The following is a 19,828-nucleotide window of genomic DNA, read 5'->3' as shown; positions in this document are numbered from 1 at the left end:
TCGAGTGGTTAAACCATAATTAGAACAAAAGGAATCGGTTACAACTGAACTGTAAAAACACCAAGTGGTAGTGACTCTTGCTGTAATTTGTGGGAGAAAGCAAATTTCAGATTATTTTAACATACTTTCTTGGTTTTGGACTTTCATGGGCACATTCTCAGTACATCTCGCTCCAGTGAATCCAGGTTGGCACCTAGAGGGCAAAAATCTGATAAGCAATAGAGTGGCTAAAGACACGGAACTTTCACACTGGCAATTTTCCTCCTATGGAATATGGAGAATCCTACAAATGACCTGGTGACCAAACAACATAAAGAAAAGGAAAAGACAAAACATTTAGAAAACCATGTCCCATGAAAACTGTGGAGTATATATTTTTGTTGTTACTTGCTTTAGTCCTCATAAGATCAGGTAACTGAAATTTAACTAGAATGTGGTTGAAAAGTTGAATATGGGTGGCAAGGCCTGAGCAGCTAAGCCATTTTCTTTCCCTTTGGCATTTGCTTCTCTGCCACTGATCATTGCCTCTTCCTATGTTAATCAGGGTGATCATTTCGTAAGGTATATAAATGTCTAATCACTACGTTTACACCTGGAACTAATATAATTTTATATGGCAACTGTAACTGAAAAATACATTTACAAAATAAACACTTGTTTTGGTGAGAACTTACATGGATTGATCCATAATCTTCAATTATTTAAATGATTCTGAGTTTTTTCTTTTATAGACACTCAATTTTGTACTTATTTCGCAGGTATTTTTATAAGTTAAATCATCAACCTATAAGTTAAGCACTTTCACACTCCAGTGATTACTGACAAGAAAAACTATATTCTCTGTTTTTTTAAAGATATTACAAATTAGGTCTCATTTTTAATGTTGAAAGACAGAAAAAGGCAGAGGTTTTTTTTATTAGAACATATTTCACTTCATCCAAGTACCCCTAAATGAAAGACAAATACATTTTAAAAATTTAAGCACTTATTCTTCTAAGTAGTACTTGACATATATCAATTTACTTTTAAGGCAAAACTATTGTGAAATTGTATAAAATTTACATTTTACTCACTCACATACATTTACCTATCTAAATTCTAGAATCCCGATACAATATTGTTGTTGAGGTCATGCAGTGGGGCTACTGTGCTTAAATATGGAAATCCTTTACAACTGCTCCTTTTGTGTTACTCCAGTAACTAAAGCATTTCAGATTGGATTCATTCTACTCAATACTCTAATAATTTGGGCCATCAAAGGTACTAGGAAGCAAATATATTTTCAGATGCTAAATACCCATAGCCATGATTATAGTTCATCTATACCATAACTACCATGCAAATCACTTACCTAATATAATTTAGCTCTGAGAGCACATACCTCATAATTTACATATTACCCTTTCTTCTCCAGAGTAAATAAGAATAAACACTATCTTTTGGCATCAAAGAGATGTGAATAAAAGTATTCATTTTTACTAACGTAAGGGTGATTTTAAAAAATTTCCCTTAAAGTCAGATTCAATGTCAAAAAATGTTATCATTTGATTTGGTATATCTTATTCTCCTATTTCATGAAGAACGGCCTGCAAGATAAGATACTGGCAGTTCCAAATTTTTAATCCCATGTGTACTTGTGTAAACTTATAGTATAAATGATCATTAACAATATATCAATAAGCTTAACAACAAATATTTGTATTAATTTATATAGTCCTTTTGAATGCTTCAAAACATTTTTATATAAACAAACTGGCTAGTTTTAGTTAGAATATTTTTGCTGCAATACATAGAAGATTTACCTAGAAAAAAATACATAAATAAAAACTATACCCCGTGAAGCTGGGTCATTTATCATAAAGATGTCATTCTACATGCTTCAATAAGAATGTCTTGACAGATATACAGAGGATGCCAAAAAAATGTATACACATTTTAAGAAAGGAAAAAACTGTTATTAATTGTAATACTCAATATATACCGATAACAAAACATGAAAACAAGTCACGTTTGACTTCTGCAATTACAAGAGGTTCTCAGAGTGGTTACCATCAGTGTCCAGACATGTCTGATTATGGCAAACTACTGCATGAGCAATGCTGGTCTACTTGTACACATTTTTTTGGCACCCCGATATAAGAAAAATACATGGAAAGTTATTTTCCATATAAATTATTTAACATAATAATTTCTGAAGTATTTGGGATTTTTATTTGTGTATCTGTTTCTGAACAGGACTGAAAATCCGTATAGACATATCCTACAATTAAGCAGGTAATTCCACAAGTAAAGGTATATTTCATAATGAACATTTCATCTTACCTGTTGACCGTCTTGAAAAAGAATTGAAATTCTCATATTGATCACAGAATAATCCACTTGTTTCATACAAAGGACATGGTATAAGATATGTGAATACTACGTGTTTGTGTGTGTACGTATGTCTGCTCAATACCCATAGCCATGATTCTTATTAACAGTCCATCTGTACCATAACTATCATGCAAAGCACTTACCTAATGTGTGTGTGGGAGGCAAGTGGAGAAGGAGGGAATGACGGAGAGAGAGAGAGAAACAGAGAGCTAGAGAGAGAGAGAGGCTATTCAAAGTAAGAAATGCACTTATTTAAGGATCATGAAATTAACAAATAGCTGAGGAACATGCTAAGAGAAAGAATATTCATTTTATTAGAAAATCCTCATGTATGCGTCTTAGATGACAGTTTTGCGATCATAGGGCACAGAACAACTAGGTGAAGGGGATCAAAAATCTTACCCCATCAATTTTCTATTTAGTATGAACTTCTAAAACGATGGTTCCTAGGAAACTAGCATTATGGGATGGTGGTTTATCTCTATCATAAGATGATACAGAATATTTGGTGCAGTAACACTAGGTCTTAAGATATTATTTTTCAATTTTTTTTGGAATTATCAGCTATATCTGAACCAGAAGTATGATTTCACTAATTTTGACCTTCACTCAGATAAATTATCTTAGTGTAAAGCCTTATTCTTCTTCAGTGTGGTCCATGGACCAACAGCACCAGCATCTTCTGGGGTCTTGTTAGTAGAAATGCAGAATCTTAGGCCCTGGTCTAGAACTACTAAATAAGACTCTGCCTTTTAACAAGAGCCCCAAGAGATTTGTATGTACATTAAAGTGTAAGGTGTCAGGGACCCTGACCTTGGAAGATGGAGACTAAGACCTTGTATCCTGGCACCTGAGTATCTTGCAGCTGGATGAGCTGCCCACTGGGTGTCACTGGGCCTTAGTTTTCCCCAGGGAAAAGATGAAGTGATTTAACTAAGTGATTATCAAAGGTTTCTTTACCGCAAATGTTCTGGGAAACGAAACTCATCCTAACACATGGAATCATTGTGAGAAAACCCTGACATCGTTTCTTCTGAATTCATTACCAGTCAGGAAGGGCTCAAGGACTTTTAAAAAACATTTTTAATAGAATGGTTTTTTAAGACAATCATGGAGGTAAAACAAATCGCAAATACCTATTCCTAAGCAATTCAAACGTTCAGCAACAATAGCCATTGTGTAACTTTTGTGGACCTCTAGAATTGTTGCCAAGTCAAAATGAAGGAAATGGAAACTGATATACTTTTTGCATAAGCAAACTGCAGACTTCATTGATTGTATAGAGAAAGCATATGCAAATGAAAACTCTCTGATCTATAAACTCTGAATAAAATTCTATGGAATTACTACTAAAAGAATAGGGAGACTATCTGGCTTCTGACATATTTCTATACTAGCATTATATGGTAAGCATCCAATCTATCACTTTCCTTGAATTTAAGAGTATGGTAAATTTAATCTGACTTTGAACAACATGCTTTGGCATGAGTCTGAGCAAATTCCAAGAATATTTTTCCTAGAATAACCTGTTTGAATAACAATCAAGTCCCTATTGTATTACCTTCAAAAATACATGTGCTATTTGTTTCACCGATTAGATGAGAAAATGGAAATCATTTTTATAATTTTAGTATTTGCTCATAATGTGATAAACAATCTTTGTTCTATATTTGCTTTTACTGAGATGAAACTTGACAGTTTTGTCTGAACTTAAGCATCACTTATTTCAACTAATCCTGACGCTCACCTGCCCCGTCTCCCCACTAACACACCCTGGGTGGGGATACCCTCTCGGCTCTCGCATGGCACCCTGTCCTAATCTCTTTCACTGCCCTTATCTACCTGTATTGTGATTATCTTTTTGTGAGGACAGTGACCTTATTTTGATCATTTTGTATCTCTGATGTTTAGCACAGTGCCCGGCTCATAAAGGGCTCTTATGTCTGTTAAACTGAGCCTAAGATAGGATCAGACTGCAATGTCCAATAAAGAACTGTAACAAAGAGACTTTCATACAGTCAATCGATTTGCCAAGTACAGGTGAATATCGAACTTCTGGCTTTTATTTTTATAGTTCATGACAGACTCCTCTGTAGACTCCTAAATTACTTTTTTGTAAGAACTCCTAGTATCCTCCTCACAGACTCCCTCCCCTAAATAGAAACCTTCAATATTGTGTTTGGAATTTCAAAAGACTATAACTCTTTAACAATAAGTCTATTATTTCATATTTAAATACTATTACTGAAATACCAGTTTATGTACAATTCAATAAAGCAGTACAATCTAGTAACCAAGACTTAGATACAGCATCAGTAAAATGAAAACTGTCCTTAATAATAACCTAATGCACTGTGAATATCCTGATATGCTTACTATGTAATGGACCATAGTCGTGTATTTTTTTTATTTTACACTTTATTAATTTATTTAAAATTAAGTTTATTGGGGTGACAATGGTTAGCAAAATTACAGTCATGTATTTTGAGAATCAATTTAGTGCTCTGTGTATTTTTGTATATTCTAACTGAATAAATTATTTCCCATTTTTTGAGGTGGATGCTAGATATATTCAAATATAATTACAGACCCCCAAGAAACTTCTAGTTATTTAGGGTTTGCTAATTTTATAAACCATTATAAATGGCTTTATGATTTTATAGATGTATAGTCAATTTATAAACCACCTTTAGACTTCTTCTTCCTTCCTTCCTTTTTTTCTTCCCTTCCTTCCTTCCTTCCTTCCTTCCTTCCTTCCTTCCTTCCTTCCTTCCTTCCTTCCTTCCTTCCTTCCTTCCTTCTTTCTTTCTTTCTTTCTTCATTAGTTTTCATTAGGCCCTCCCTTGATCAAGCAGGAGAAAGGAAACAAAGTCCTTATCTGACATTTCCTCTTTCTTTAGTCATCACTCTACAATGAAATATTTGGACAATTTTAAAATGCCTTGTCTAAACCAGAAAAGTCCCTATTGTCTGTTCGCTCTACCTCAATAGGTATTACTTTCAGATTGTACAACATCTGAAATAGTTTTTTTGGTGTCTATGTTTATAAATATCAAATAATGGAAACAACAACAAATATATATTGAGGAATATCAGTGGGTTTAAGTGTTAGATGTTCAGGTTTTTGCTCTCTGTACAAATGAGAGCTCGCAGTGTGTATATTAGCTCAAAGACTGCTGCTCTGTTTTTCTACAGTATTATGTTGCAAATGCTGACTTTTTTCACCCCTTCGCCTGCTCAGCATTCTGGCTCTACCTCACTCACTCACTGGCTGAGTATCTGTGTTGTAGATTATTCTTTCCCAAATGTACTGTTACTATTAGTCTGCATTTTTCCAAGATGACCCTCATTCTGTTATCTACCTTTAATTGAAATTTCTAAAGGTTTTTAATTTGTGTTTTAGTGGTTTCCTTTTTTCTGGCATCATCTGCAAAAGGTGTTTATTTCCTCAAGGGAATGCCTTCTTCAATATCATTAAAGAAAATATTAAATATAAAATGCTTCAATAACATTTCCTTCAGATCCAACCCTACACCTCCCCATCATGGTTTAGTTAGTATGCTATCATTCCTTTTCTTTTTAATTATCTGGAGACTAGTTCTCAATCCATGAAATAACAGTATATATATATATATATATATATATATATATATATATATATATATAGTCTCTCTCTCTCTCCATATATATATATATATATATATATATATATATATATATATATATATATATATATATAGCACACCTTGCTGATTTTAGAACGAAGTTCTAGCCCAATATATATCCCTTTTATCTGTTCCAAAATTTCTCTTTCTATAGCCTATATATATATATATATATATATATATATATATATATATATAGAGAGAGAGAGAGAGAGAGAGAGAGAGAGAGCCATTTTGGGGGTGCCAAAATAGATGTATACAAATGGACACTTTGGTCACCGTTGCTCAAGCAGTAGTTCGCCGTGATCAGAAGTGTGTGGATGCTGATGGTAACCACCTTGAGCACCTCTTGTAATTGCAGAAGTCAAATGTGACTTGTATTCATCTTTTGTTATCGGTATATATTGAGTGTTACAATTTTAATAGTTTTTTACTTTCTTAAAATGTGTATACATTATTTTGGCATCCTTTGTATATAGTGGCCACATTGGACTCTTGGGTAAATACTGAGGGAAAAAAAGCCCAACTTGTCCTTGTTCTCCAATGTTGTTTTTTAGTGTCTAAGACATAGAATCCCAATAATGAGAATGGCTGTGTTTATGAATGAGCCCGTCCTGTTTGAACCTTGGTGCCCTTAGGTGCCCTTCCCAAACCTCTGTTTGCACAGCTTGTTCTAAAATGCTCATCTGTGGACTAAAACCCTTGCCATTGTTTACTCTACATGATGTATCTGTAAGTTTGGAGTCAAACAATTCAATTGGATATGGAATCAATCTACATCCCATACATCTCCACATCATTTGTGACACAATGACATATTGAGTGTTAATTTGTGGTTGTTTCTTCCTCTCTGGAGAATATCCTTTCCTGTCTCATCAAACAAATTCTGCAAATTCAGAACTTTACAGTTTTATATACTCCACCAGCCCCACTTTAATGAAACACCTAAATATTTACTTATTACTTAAATCATTCAATGTGAATATTTCAAAACTGTACATTTTATTGTAAATAGACTATATGCCTCTCAAGGTGAGGGTTGAAGACATGTTTTTTTTCACAGTCTCTGAGTAATTGAGATCCCTGTTATACATTCCCTTAGCTCCCTAAATATCCTTCACAGCACTTGGCACACCTACAATTTAGAATTAAATTAATGACTTGCAATACATTAGTTACTCACAATAGCCTCCAGACCCTATGAGGGCAAAGACAGCATGGTTTTGTTCACCACTACAGCCTGAGCACCAGCACAGAGCCTGCCTCATAGAAGGAGCTCAGTAAATGTATGTGGCTCCCTTGCTGATTTTAGAACGAAGGAAGCAAAGCTATTAAGAATACATAGGTAGTCAGTGCACCTGATGTTAGGTAAAACTGTCCCTAAATTGGTTCCTATAAAAAAAAAAAAAAAGAATTTCGTCAATGAATCTTAGTGATAGTCAAAATGAACTAATAAATACCTAGTAGCATATAACAGGATCCTAGATATATGAGGCGCAGAGAAAAAATAGAAGACATGGTCCTCAAGGAGCTAATGACCTAGATCTAAGCCACAAGAGTCCCACTCTCTTTCACAAATGCTTCTGTATCTGTTAAAGATTACAGCATTTAGAAACAGAGAAGGGTTATAGGCAAGTGTCACACCCATTCTGAAGAACAAAGTCTTCTAGGGCTGGAGTTGGAGTACAATTAGCAGTCTGTTCTTATGGCCCAAAAGTTCTAGCCCAATATATATCCCTTTTATCTGTTCCAAAATTTCTCTTTCTATAGCCAAGAAGATGGGACTGCAGGACATAACCATAAATTTAATCATCATGCCTCTTTTAATTATGTTAATCCAGCTGCTAATAAGTATTACAAATATTATTTTTGCCATCATTAATATTATGCCAGGATTTTATAAAACTTTAACCTTAGCTAGTGTCTTTGATTTTCCCTTCCCATCTTACCTAGTCCCCAAACTTCTCTAGCCTGTACAGAAATCTCTCTTCCCTAAACATCTGCTATGTTTATGATGTCACTCTCCTCCTCTAGAAGTTACTTTGACTCCCTGTTAGCTACCACAAGGTCCAAAGTCCTCTGCCTGGCCTTCAGAGCTCATACACCGGCTCTAATGTCTAGCTTAGTTTTTGTTTGTTTGACTTCTCCGCATGAAGCTGCTGGTCTATATATGCATGTCACTGTGCCTCACAGAAACCATTACTGCAACTGCAACTCCTGCCTGTTATGTAGATATAAATGCTTCATAAATGATGGCTGTTGTTTATAAAGTCTTCTCCAACTTATTCCAATCTTTTCGTTTCGTTCTTTGAAATCTCATTGCCACAACAGTCAGCATTGTACCAATCAGCATATTTACTCTAATTGATTCACTGTTTCAGCTACTTCATTTTCCTAAACAGACTAAGTTCCCAGGGACCAGAGATCATGCCTTATATTTTCTCTGTGTTTTCAAAAATTCTGGCATAGATGTAGCTGTTCTATAAAAAAGTTAATTAATTTTTCATTTATTGAGTTTAATTTATTATAACATATTTGTTGTGACCTAATCTCCCATAGGTATGTATTTTTCATAACTGTCTCTTATGATAATATAATATAGGCCCTATGTATACTACATAGTTTCATAAAAAATAATTATAAAAATCATAATTCCATATTTGCAAGTACCTCCCATCTTCCCACGATTTGTTTCTCTTTTGTTTTTGCACATAAGGAATACAATGATTGGTGATATTAAATGATCTGTCAAATGCAAAGTTATAAAGCTAGTTGGTGGCCTCACTAAACCAAATGAAAACTGCTAGTGTTAAATAAGATGAAGAACTAGGGATTAAATATGATAACACAGTGTATTAAGACAGGTGTATATATTTTTCCAATGTCTACAGAGAGAATGTAATACTACCATTTACTTTTTATTATAAGGGAAAAAAAACAGTCTTGCTTTGCCAGAATTAGAAGTACTTTAGCAGAAACAAATTCATTTAATTTCACTGACTTCCTGGGAAGAAATTTGGTGAACATATTAACTCTATGTTATAAATAAAGATATTGTCCAGAGAGTGAAGTGAAAGGGCTCACAACCGTTCACCAAAATTGGTGGTAAAAGCTCTAATCCCCTCATGGGGAAGCCACATCTGTCCATGGGACAACATAATTGGTTTATAAATACGGTCTGGTATAAAATAATTTTTATATTAAAAAAATCACATCAACATCTTCCTAAATAGTTTTCCACCAAAACTGCTGAGAATAAGAGATACACAAAAATGAGGGAAAAAAGCAAAGAGGAAACTTTGGACAATGTCATGTTCAAATTGTCTTATTTCTTTGAACTATTTGACTATATAGGGTAATCTGGAATAGTAACTATTTTTTTTCCTAGGATAAAATTTAAATTGCTGTAGAGAGAAGAGAAATATAAAAGATGAGAACTAGCACTGAAATTCCCACACAGTGCCCAGGGGAGAAGTCCAAGTAACCAGCAAACCTCTTTTCAGAGAAGTGTTTAACTGTTATATGGTAAATCCATTTGGGACACCTTGTTCTACATGGAGAGACAAAGAGATTTGCTGTAAAGTCTTCTACTTCAACTCCCAAGAAGACAACAGTGGATTAGGTGACCAGAGAGACTATTTGGAAACTTCCATGCTTGTGGTGTTTCTGAGTCATGTCTTTAGTCAGGGATAAAGCTGATTTGGAATGATATAGCTCATGCTTCAGCAATGTTTTGCCCTAGACAGATGGACCATATGGAAACTATGAACTGGCTTCATACACAGGACCATGATGAGCCAATGCGACATTTTAATGCTTTCTGTTTCTAGTCAAGTGGTCTAGTGAAAATATATTATCCTAAGACATGGTATATTATGTGCCTTTGCTTCAATTCTGAGTAGTGATTATTTTTAACACTAGAAATGTTTTTAATACAGGGATTTTTTAAAAACACACTTTTATTTAAGAAAAAAGACCTGAAATATTTGGGGTGTTTAATATATTCCAATTTTTCCTTTAAGGTACTAGCTTGCTTTGATGCATCAATAAAGACATGGTCCAAAGGGGGGGGTTATCACGATCCTAGAGGTGAAAGATTTTCTTTCCAACAAGATCTAGTCATAAGCTTTAACACTTTCCTGAAAGGTTCTAATTACAAACAAACAAATAAATAAATAAACAAAATTATGATGCCAATTTTTGGAGAACTAGAAGATAGGCATAGCTCACTAGACAATGAGCTCAGGGAATATAGAGTGTTCATTCACGGTTTGCTGCTTTAATAATTATCAGAGGAATAGCAAACGTTTCACTACAAGATAAAAAATATATATATAGCAAGTATTTCTCTTTTTTTCTGAATTGGGCTTAAAATTTAATGAAAACCTGTGTGGGTGACAAAAATGCAGTTGTTGGCACAATACCAATATGAAACAAATGAACAGCAATTATGCGATTACATGTTTTGTATAGGATGTGGGAGGGCTACAGAATAGCTGAAATTAATATGTGGAAAATAACTGCACCGGTTCCTTAGAGGTATTTGGAAACTATCATATGTACTCACTCAGCTTGTAAATCTTTGCAAAGGCTATGATGAAAAATGATCATGTTTCATTATTATAATTAAAATATAGTGGTCTCAGATGCCTTTCTAAAGAAGTAAACATATGAGACATAGATAATATGGGTAAAATTGTTTAAAAAGGAGAAGAATTTAAGGAACTACAGTTTAAATGTTTTTCAAGGAGATTTATTGAAACATAATTAGATTGCATGCCTGAAATCAGGACAGAATAACAAGATTTCCCCATACAATAAATGAACCTCATATTTTACAGATTCTCAGGCTCTGATGTTTTCTATTTTGATCTGAGAAAATCTTATAGAAAACTATAAATGTTGTTCATTCCAATTCACTATGATAAATGTGGGGATGCCATGTCTGTGCTGTATTCATAGGAAGTTGTCAGAACCAAAGATTAACTCTTTGCCCTTGGTATATAGATTAGAATATACTGGAGATTCAAAAGTCAGTCTCTAAGATTAATTTTAAAACAATAAACATTGATAGGCATGTGAAATGATTCAAACCTGAAAGAAATATTTTTTCTTTCATTTTTATTTGCTCTTTCATTTTTATCTTGCTTTAAAGTTTTAAAAAGACTTTTATGTATTAATTTTATCGTGGCTCATAACTATTGCCTATCTCTATCAAAGATATGTTTAGTAATTACATCTCTCTTGTGATTCCTAGTCTTTTATTCACTCTAATAGACTATATTTAATTTTACAAGTTGTCTGATTGACAAAATCAGCTATACAACTACCAAAACTTGTCTTCTGTTGGAACTGCTTCTACTCTTTTAAAAGAAGAGCTTTTGAGAGCAAAAAGCAGTTCTGGGAGGTACTCGTTCACAGCCACTAGGTCCCATGAGACACTCTACAAGACAGCCCACAACTGGAACAACACAGGGAATAGCAAAATATTTCTTACAAAATGACATTTTTGTTTGGTGTTATGATTTTAAGACATGTCTTTTAAGATGCACTTTATTACTTACAAACAATGAAGGCTTTTTTAGAACTGGCACACAAATATTTGTTTATGATTTATATGATGTAAAATGAAAATGGCCTTTTAATTATTTCTTGTGCTTTTTTTCCATTTTGCCAATTGCTCTTTCTATGAGCTTCATAGAACAGCTATGAGCTTGCTGTTCTTTGTCAACATTTAAATCATAAGCAAATACTCTGGAGCAGGAGACAAATTTTATGATGGTACTTATGATGGTTTTTTTTCTCATTTAGGACAGGCATTGCTGCTTTAGGACAGTGGGACACAGCTATTGGTCAATTGCAAAATAAATGTGTATTTTTCATCATTTCAATGAGACATTAAACATCTCTTACCATGTCAAATTATATGAGTCCGTATACAACGTGTAGCCTAAGTATCAAGAGTAGAATTAAAATGCATGATACAAGAAACATGTGCTTTTTATTGAGAACTACTAATTTTAACTACAAGGTTTAAATATTTAATGTCCTGATAATATCATTGCTTTATTTTACCTGTTGAGACAGAATAACTGTAATACTTCTTAAAGATACATCAATTGCTTCATAGAAAAGAGCACCATTCTGAATGTAACAATAAATAACTGTAGTGCATGAAAGAACATTCTCCCTTCTACACACAGTGATGCTACACATGCTAACTCCATTTCCAAACACATGCAACTTGCTTCTTTTTCATTAGTGAGATCAACCTAAATTCCATTTTTAAAAATAGTTATGAAACAATATGCTAATGTCAGGTGTAACAGCTATGTCAGTAAAGAATCTTCTGCCCTTCTGTTTCGTTTAATTTTCCTATTCGTTGAGCAGGTGATCACTGGGGTAAAAAGGAACATTATCTTACTGCTTAATTCACACATTGGATGAAGAAGTAGGTACTAAAAGTTATAGACTTCTATGATATTTGCACATCTCTTCCAGGTAACAATGAGGAAAATTATGAGGAAAGCAACTTTATAAATATGAAGGCAAAAACAAAAAAACAAAAACATTGAAGAAAGCAAATAAATAAATAAATAAATAAACCAAACCAAAACAAAAAACACTCTGGAGATAACAGAGGAGATGACAAATGGTGTGAACTTTTCAGAACACTCTACAAATAAAACAGTATTATTCAGTAGGAGGCAATGGGATTGGAAAAAGAAGCAACAATACATCACGAGACACGGAATCATCTGAAAGAAGCCATTCCAGAAATAAGCCACACAGAGGATTTCTTTTCTTACTTGCATAAGTATCTTGAGGGGTTTGAGAGGTCTTTCACCATGAAGCACTCGCCTCCATTCACACAGAAAGTTTTCTCCTTCTCTGCACATTTTACAAGGTGGCTTGTCCCGGTAGTAGATGTGGATGTAGCTGGATGGAAGATAAAGAAGGGCAAAGGTTTAGCTCTATCTGGCCCTCTTCTAAGCAGCTTTTAATCTTAAAATCGCTTAAAAGGAAGAGTTCACGTGAGGTACAGTGGACTTGACTAAACTTTCAGGCTTAATAAACACCAGCAAAGAAGTTAAGTAAGTACTTTTGGGGTACAATTAAGTAGAATAAAATTATAAAAGGGTAATTATCATTAATCAATTAATAATTAAATAGGAAAAAGAGCTCAATATTTTTTATGAGCAATATTTTATCTTCTAAGTAAGTTGGAAATGAGAAGATCTATTGTCATGAAGTAAAATACATTTTCCACCAAGGCTCAACGATAATGAATGATACAGAGTTTTGTCGGTGCAACTCAAATTAGGTATCAATTTTTTAACAGCCACTAACTGATAATATTATTTATTTTGGAAATTATGGTTTATACACATATTGACTATATTTTTCACACATAATATATAGCAAAGAGAAAGACAAGGTGGCTTATTTGTTCCTAATGAAAAATTATATATTATTAATTGAACATATATTATCATACAGATCAGGGGCTATCCTTTTCAAAATTTCCATTCTACTCTAATTTCTACTCCAAAGAACACTGTCAAAATGTTCAAGTGCTATCATACTTTTAAGGAAGTGGAAAGATAGTCAAATATTGCTGACAATGCAGAGTGAGACACTACAAAATTCACATATTTTGAATTAGGAGTAGAAATAAGTCTTAATTTTGGTTTGCAACATCTTCATGTAACAAGCTTATTATTCACTTATCAAACCTCACAGTCATCTGAAAGTAAAACTGAAAATGATTCGTCCACCATTAGGTGCATGGATTAAATGAAGCCAAAGCTCTCTGTTCTGAGACTAGAAGGGCATTTAGTATCAGAACTCCCCACTACATCACTCAGAACACCACCAGCAGTGCTCCATCTCAACCAAAAGCAGTATAATTTAAATAATGTTTATCATCGATATGTTCAGGAAAAAATACAAAACCAGTATGTCAAGCCAATGAAGATTCTATTTACTCAGAAAAAAAACAGTCCATCATTCGACAAAGTTCTTTCCTTGTCTACTGACACATGATTTTGAATCCTGTCTTCCTTATTAATTTCTATTTTATTATTTGCATATGAGAGTCAGGTGCCCCTATGTACTCTTACTTGACCTGGCACGTATTATTTTTCCATTTTCGTTCGCCTTTCTTTTTCATTTCCTTCACAAGCACGTTTTGTTTTGGCTTTTAACCCAATTTGTCCTCTAACTGCTTGATTTTTACTTTACCTGATAGAAATACTCAACATCTGATTATTCAGTTTTTGAATCACTTAAGACCTTTCATGCTTTTTATTCTTCTGTTTTAAAATAGGCATGTTTTTGGACCATTTCAGTCTTCTCAGCATGGGTTTTAGGAGTAAGAGCAAAGGACAGTCAAAATGACTTGCACTTTGGAGATAGATCTGGCTCAGATCCCAGCTCCTACTAGTTTTGTGTCCTTGAGCAAGTCATTTAACCACCCAGATGCCCAATTTTCCCATTTAGAAAACAGGGGTAATGGCACTCTTAGAGGATTTTTGTAGTGATTATAAATAATGTAGGCAAAGGAACTGGCACAACACTGGCCCTCAATGAATAATAACAGGTATTATTAGTGGGCAAGTAGGGAAGGTATTCATTAATCAAATAAAAAGATTCCCCAATGGAAATCTGGGGATTTCAAAGATGCATGCTATTCTTGAATCATGATTATGGATAATTAAGAAATGGTTCAATTTTTTTATTATTATTATTCCAACAAAAAATCCCTTTCAAAATGTATCCCTAGGTATCCTTCACAGGTCTACAAACCAAACAAAAGACCCTAGGGAGAATAAGGAGAGAGGTCATTTTATCCTCCACTATCAGCTATATTTTTCCATCTTTACCAGGAAGAGGGGAATGTAAATAGCAACATTTGGTCTGTAAAATTAGAGTAGAAACCATTTCTATACATCACCTAACGTATAATTTAACATAATATTATATTTGTATGTGAAAAGCTGTTTACGTGGGTGCTATATGTTAGTTTCATCCATGGTGATTGCCTTTAAGAAACGTTAGGAGGAAGTTTGCCTTAAGTATTAAAGGTTTTGTACTTAAGACTTTTAACTGCTGACAGGATTCAATGGGATGACAAATCAGGCAGGGTATCTGTGCTGTCCCAGGTGACAGTGCCGAATGGACCACCTGCAGTGTGCTGTCACCACTCATTCCTGCAGGGAAACTCCGAGCCTCAAGCAGACCCCATGGTCCATGAATCTCTGACAGCTTGCTAAGGATTACCCCTCAGCAAACACTGCACTGGGCTCTTTCAGAACAAATCTGAGCCTTTTGCTAAAAGCAACAAAACCACCATCTTCCCAAAGCAGACACTCAATCTATAAATTGTAAACTAACAATTAAGATTAGCAGGGATATATACACAAGAGACATATGCATCATACCTATTCCTTGGACTTGCTCATCTTGTGTTGTCAAATAAATAAGATTAATAAACATGTGTTAAAACTAGAAATAATCCCTTTTTCTGGTCCTTTAAAAATGTTTTTCCCTGAAATGATTATCCTTTTAATGCTATACTGCAGCTCCAAGTTACGACACATCACTTGAAAAATTCTTAGATCATTACCTGAAACTAGCAATGGGCTATTTGATAGTAAAATAATTCTTGGAGACAATTAAGTAGTAATTACCTCATACGGTCATGGACTATCGTACTTAGAGCACTTTTATCTTTTAGCAGCAGCAACAACAAAAATGATCATGGAATTGTAAAGCAGCAATGAACTCCCAGGTGATGCAAAGTGTGAACTGACTGCATACAGCTATTCTGAACCAACAGTCAAACACAGAAATAAGTTGTATCTGTCAGAAGAACCTGGGATGGATACAGTGATATGTGCACGCTTCAGATTTTTGCCACGTTTCCTTTAATTCTCCTTAGTTGAACACAGTGCATAGTCAGTCTTAAGCAGATCTATCAATTCTGCACTATTATCTGCTCTATTTGGCTTACATATACTGTATTGCTAAGTCAGTGTCCATTTGGTAATTCTGACGAAGCAGCTTCTTAAAGCAAACTATGGAAGCAACATTCTTTCTGGGAGAACTGGGAGGAGTTTATCAGTGGTGAAATGAAAGGTTTTGGACACAGCATGTGTTTCCATATATAGAAGATGATCCTCACAGTTGTACCTGGAAGTAAGGGAAGTAGATCTCACTCATTCACTACTTAATAAACCCTGCCTCCCTTTGCTTTGTAATTCATTTGTCATAATTTGGGAGTTTGTCATCTTCTAGTAAGTGCTAAATGAACAGCAATTAGGGACACTATGAAATAGGACTTCATCTTAGGTTTGTCATTTATATGAACACCGTATCCCAAACACACTTTCCTTGGGATGTTAGCAACTACAATCCTATAAGGAAGAAAGTGTAAATAAAGCAGTAACTTGTTACCAGATAATGTATTTTGGGGTGCTTCACTCTTCATGGTCTTTCTTGGAAAAACAGGTCAAGACTGCGGCTTTGGAGACTAAGATCACCATTTCCAGACTCCCAGAATCCACACCACACACTAGGACTCCCTCCTTCTTTCTCGCCCCCCCCCCTTCCTCCTTTCCTTCCTTCCACACTTGTTTAATGATTACCTATTATGTGCAAGGCATAATAACAACAGCTAGAGTTAAAACTTGTAAGTCTGTGAACAAATCTCCTGAAAAGGAGACCTTTATAGAAAAGCTGTAGTGAAACGACACTGTAGTTCGCTGAGAAGAATCAGATCCAAGGCTCAATTTTGCCAATTACTATCCACGTGTCTCTTGTCCAGCTAACCTGCCTCAGTAAATTCAGCTGTAAAAATGAGATATCTCAGGGTTGTTTTGAAGTGTGATAAAATACTTTGTCAGTTGCAACACTGCACACAAATATATTACTATTACTACTATTATTATTATTATTACTATTACTAATGGTATAAATATGGAACAAAAAGATGAAAAAGCTTTTCTATGCAGGCTCTGGAATTCTATATAATCACGCTGCAAATGTTGTTTCCTAGTAAATTATGATTCTGTGGAATATGGAGAGAGATAGTCTAATTAGGAAGGGTAACCACTGCATGATTGTAAAACATTAAGTAAATATCAACAATCTACTCTAACTTTAGCACAACCTATAAAATAAATTGAACAATTTAGTTTAAAAGAAAAAAGAAACTAACATCTTAAATGTGTAATTATTTTCAACTTTCAAGAGCCACACAATTCTTCAGTATTTCCAACTGAACTTCCAAGTTACATCAATTAAGTTCACTTACAATATTGTGTGTCATTTTAAACAGTTCAAAAACTATAAAATATTTAAAAGTAGTGCGACATCCATTGTATATGGGACAGAGTATAAACTGTTTATAATTTAACATTTTGAAAATCACATACCACTGCACACTTAAAAATACACGGAATACAAATTTGAGGAGTAATTAATTGTCTTCTGTTCTATTACTAAATATCTTCATATAGAATCACACAATATTTCCCGTACAATGCCAGGCTTTTTCTGCTCAAGGCAGGCTAAAAAGAAAATAATGCTGGAAAGATTGTCTTACTTTCTTGCTGGTTTTAAGTGGTGTTTTCCTTATCAGTGAAGTAGACAGCAATAACAGACCGCAGCCATTACACAAATGCAAATTACTGATAAGAAGTCACTCTATTCTTTGACAATTAGCAGGAAGTAGTATCAGTGTACAGTGTTTACCCCAACGAGCAATCATTAGATCTTGTCTTCTCTGCGTGAATGAATCTTTATGAGCAGTTCTTAGGACAATTTTTAATGATTTCCTTGCAAAAAATTAAAGTAAATAACTATGTAGTTTTCTCAACGAAATATAAAAATTTGAACAATTATTATATTCCATTAAATATGAAACTGTCAATTGTTACAACATTACAGGTTTTTTGTTTGTTTGTTTGTTTGTTTAAACCTTACCTGTGATATCTTCAATGGCTATGAATTTAGAAATCTGCATATTTTCTTGCTCTTTGATCTCCCAGTTTAAAAAAAATCTGCAATTATTACTCTTGCTCGGAATACAGTGCCTCTGCAGTTAGTACTGGGAGCACTTTGAACTCCTACTGGGAAAAAAAATGCTTACATGGCTCCTGAAAATGAAGCTCTGGATGGAGCAGAAGCTGAGCAGGAAAAGCTGTGCTCCCTAAATGTAGCTTCTACAGACGCCAAGGAAATGACAGAGTCATTTGGCTTTCCAGAGGAAAAGGCCAGAGTCAGAACTACTGCAGCACTGTCATTCTGGTTTGGCATTTTTTTCTGAGTAGTAATTCAATACTATGCTGAATAGCAAATAGGTACTTGCAAAGGACAAAAATGACAGGAGGGGATCAAAGAAACCCATACTGACTTGGAGGTTCCCAGAGCCAATATTGTGACCTAAAGTAGCACACCATCTTCTTGGCCTCTCTCCTCTACTGAACTTTGTTAAGGAAACGAAAAAGGAAGACAGAGAACCATCATGGGACCACAAATGGAACAAGAACTTCCTAAAGTAGAACTTCCTGAAGCATCTCACTTTATGGACTTACTTAATAAGCTAGAAGCTAGAAGAGGTTCGTAGACTACTCACAAGGTGAGAGTTTGTCCAAAAAATAAGTTGACACAAGATTGAAGATTAACTAAATGATGAACTGGGGCATGGCCATCCTTTAAACACACACAGAATGGTGGACCAGAACAAACCGTACTATATTTTATAGTTTAGCCCATATTTGAAAAGAAGAAACACATAATCTTAAAAGAGTAATTCTGTAATCTTCAATAAAATACTTGTAGCTAAGAATTCACAAAAGGGCACAGGGGAAGGATGCACAAGGTCCTATAAGTGAATTAGGAAACGCTTGTTTTCTGTTTTGTTCAATGTATGTTGGGGCTGAAGTAGGTTAATGGATTGCCTTTAGATCCCTCTCTCTCTCTTCCAAGCACTCTGGGAAGACCCTAACATTATTTCTTCCTTCTTTAGTAGAATGAAAAGTGACCTCTGGGTGTTTCTCCTCATAAAAAAAAAAAAAGAAAAGAAAAAGAAAAAGAAGAAGAAAAGAAAGAAAAAAAAACTGTTATTTTTGTTATAACACTGATCTCATTTGCAGCTAAACAGAAAGCAGGTTCTAAGCTCCCAGCAGTTGCTGAGCAAATGATTTGGTGTCATTAGATAGTGTTATCCTTAGAAAAATAAAATTGTCAGGAAAGGTTATTTCTCAAAAAATACAAGTTGCCATTTCTTTTCTTTTTTTTAGGACAGCACATTTCACTCATGACACAGTGTAATCATTGTAGTCTACTTCTTTGACCAACATCTCAATGACATAAATGCCTTGTAGGATGTCACAGTTTTTCTGAAGAGGGAGAGTCTCTTCCCACAGTGGATCATTGGCTGAGTGAAGTCACAAGAAAGCTACATTTTTCTTCCTTACAAAGCCAATAATATTTCCTTAGCTAAGAAGCCAACTCCAGAAATACAGTTCTGCTATATATAATATTGTTTACTAATCACTGACAGTTTTATATGAGTATAAAATTTCCATGGCTGGGAGTTGACAGACTTTCAAGCTGTCCCTTGAATCTTTTCCCATCAATACCTATTCTAAAGGATTAAAATTCATCTAGCCTGCAAAGCAAATACTAGCAGTCCATTTGACTGGTTTAATTTGATATATTTTTAGATCTCATCAGGTTAAATGTAGAAGGCACACATTTTTTACTGTACTCTGCATTTTCTA

The 19,828-nt window shown here is 34.4% G+C and overlaps 1 protein-coding gene across 12 annotated transcripts in view; it reads right to left on the bottom strand.

Annotated features, from left to right (window-relative positions):
• Positions 1 to 19,828, bottom strand: part of NRG1 (neuregulin 1) — a gene marked incomplete at both ends in the record, with an annotated part of 1,021,509 nt that overhangs the window by 24,251 nt on the left and 977,430 nt on the right. For 8 of the 12 annotated variants that reach the window (XM_081045629.1, XM_081045633.1, XM_081045635.1 and 5 more), the window contains one exon: positions 12,848 to 12,977. In XM_081045629.1, coding sequence (XP_080901755.1) covers positions 12,848 to 12,977 — 130 coding nt within the window. Of the gene's footprint in view, positions 1 to 125; positions 194 to 12,847; positions 12,978 to 19,828 lie in introns of those variants that run through there. The other 4 variants (XM_081045634.1, XM_081045636.1, XM_081045631.1 and 1 more) reach the window with 2 other exon arrangements.

The sequence above is a fragment of the Rhinolophus hipposideros genome (assembly GCF_964194185.1).
Source record: "Rhinolophus hipposideros genome assembly, chromosome: 4".
Taxonomy (NCBI): Eukaryota; Metazoa; Chordata; class Mammalia; order Chiroptera; family Rhinolophidae; genus Rhinolophus; species Rhinolophus hipposideros.
Note: the sequence above shows the minus strand (reverse complement) of the source record. Positions and strands in the feature narration are given on the sequence as shown.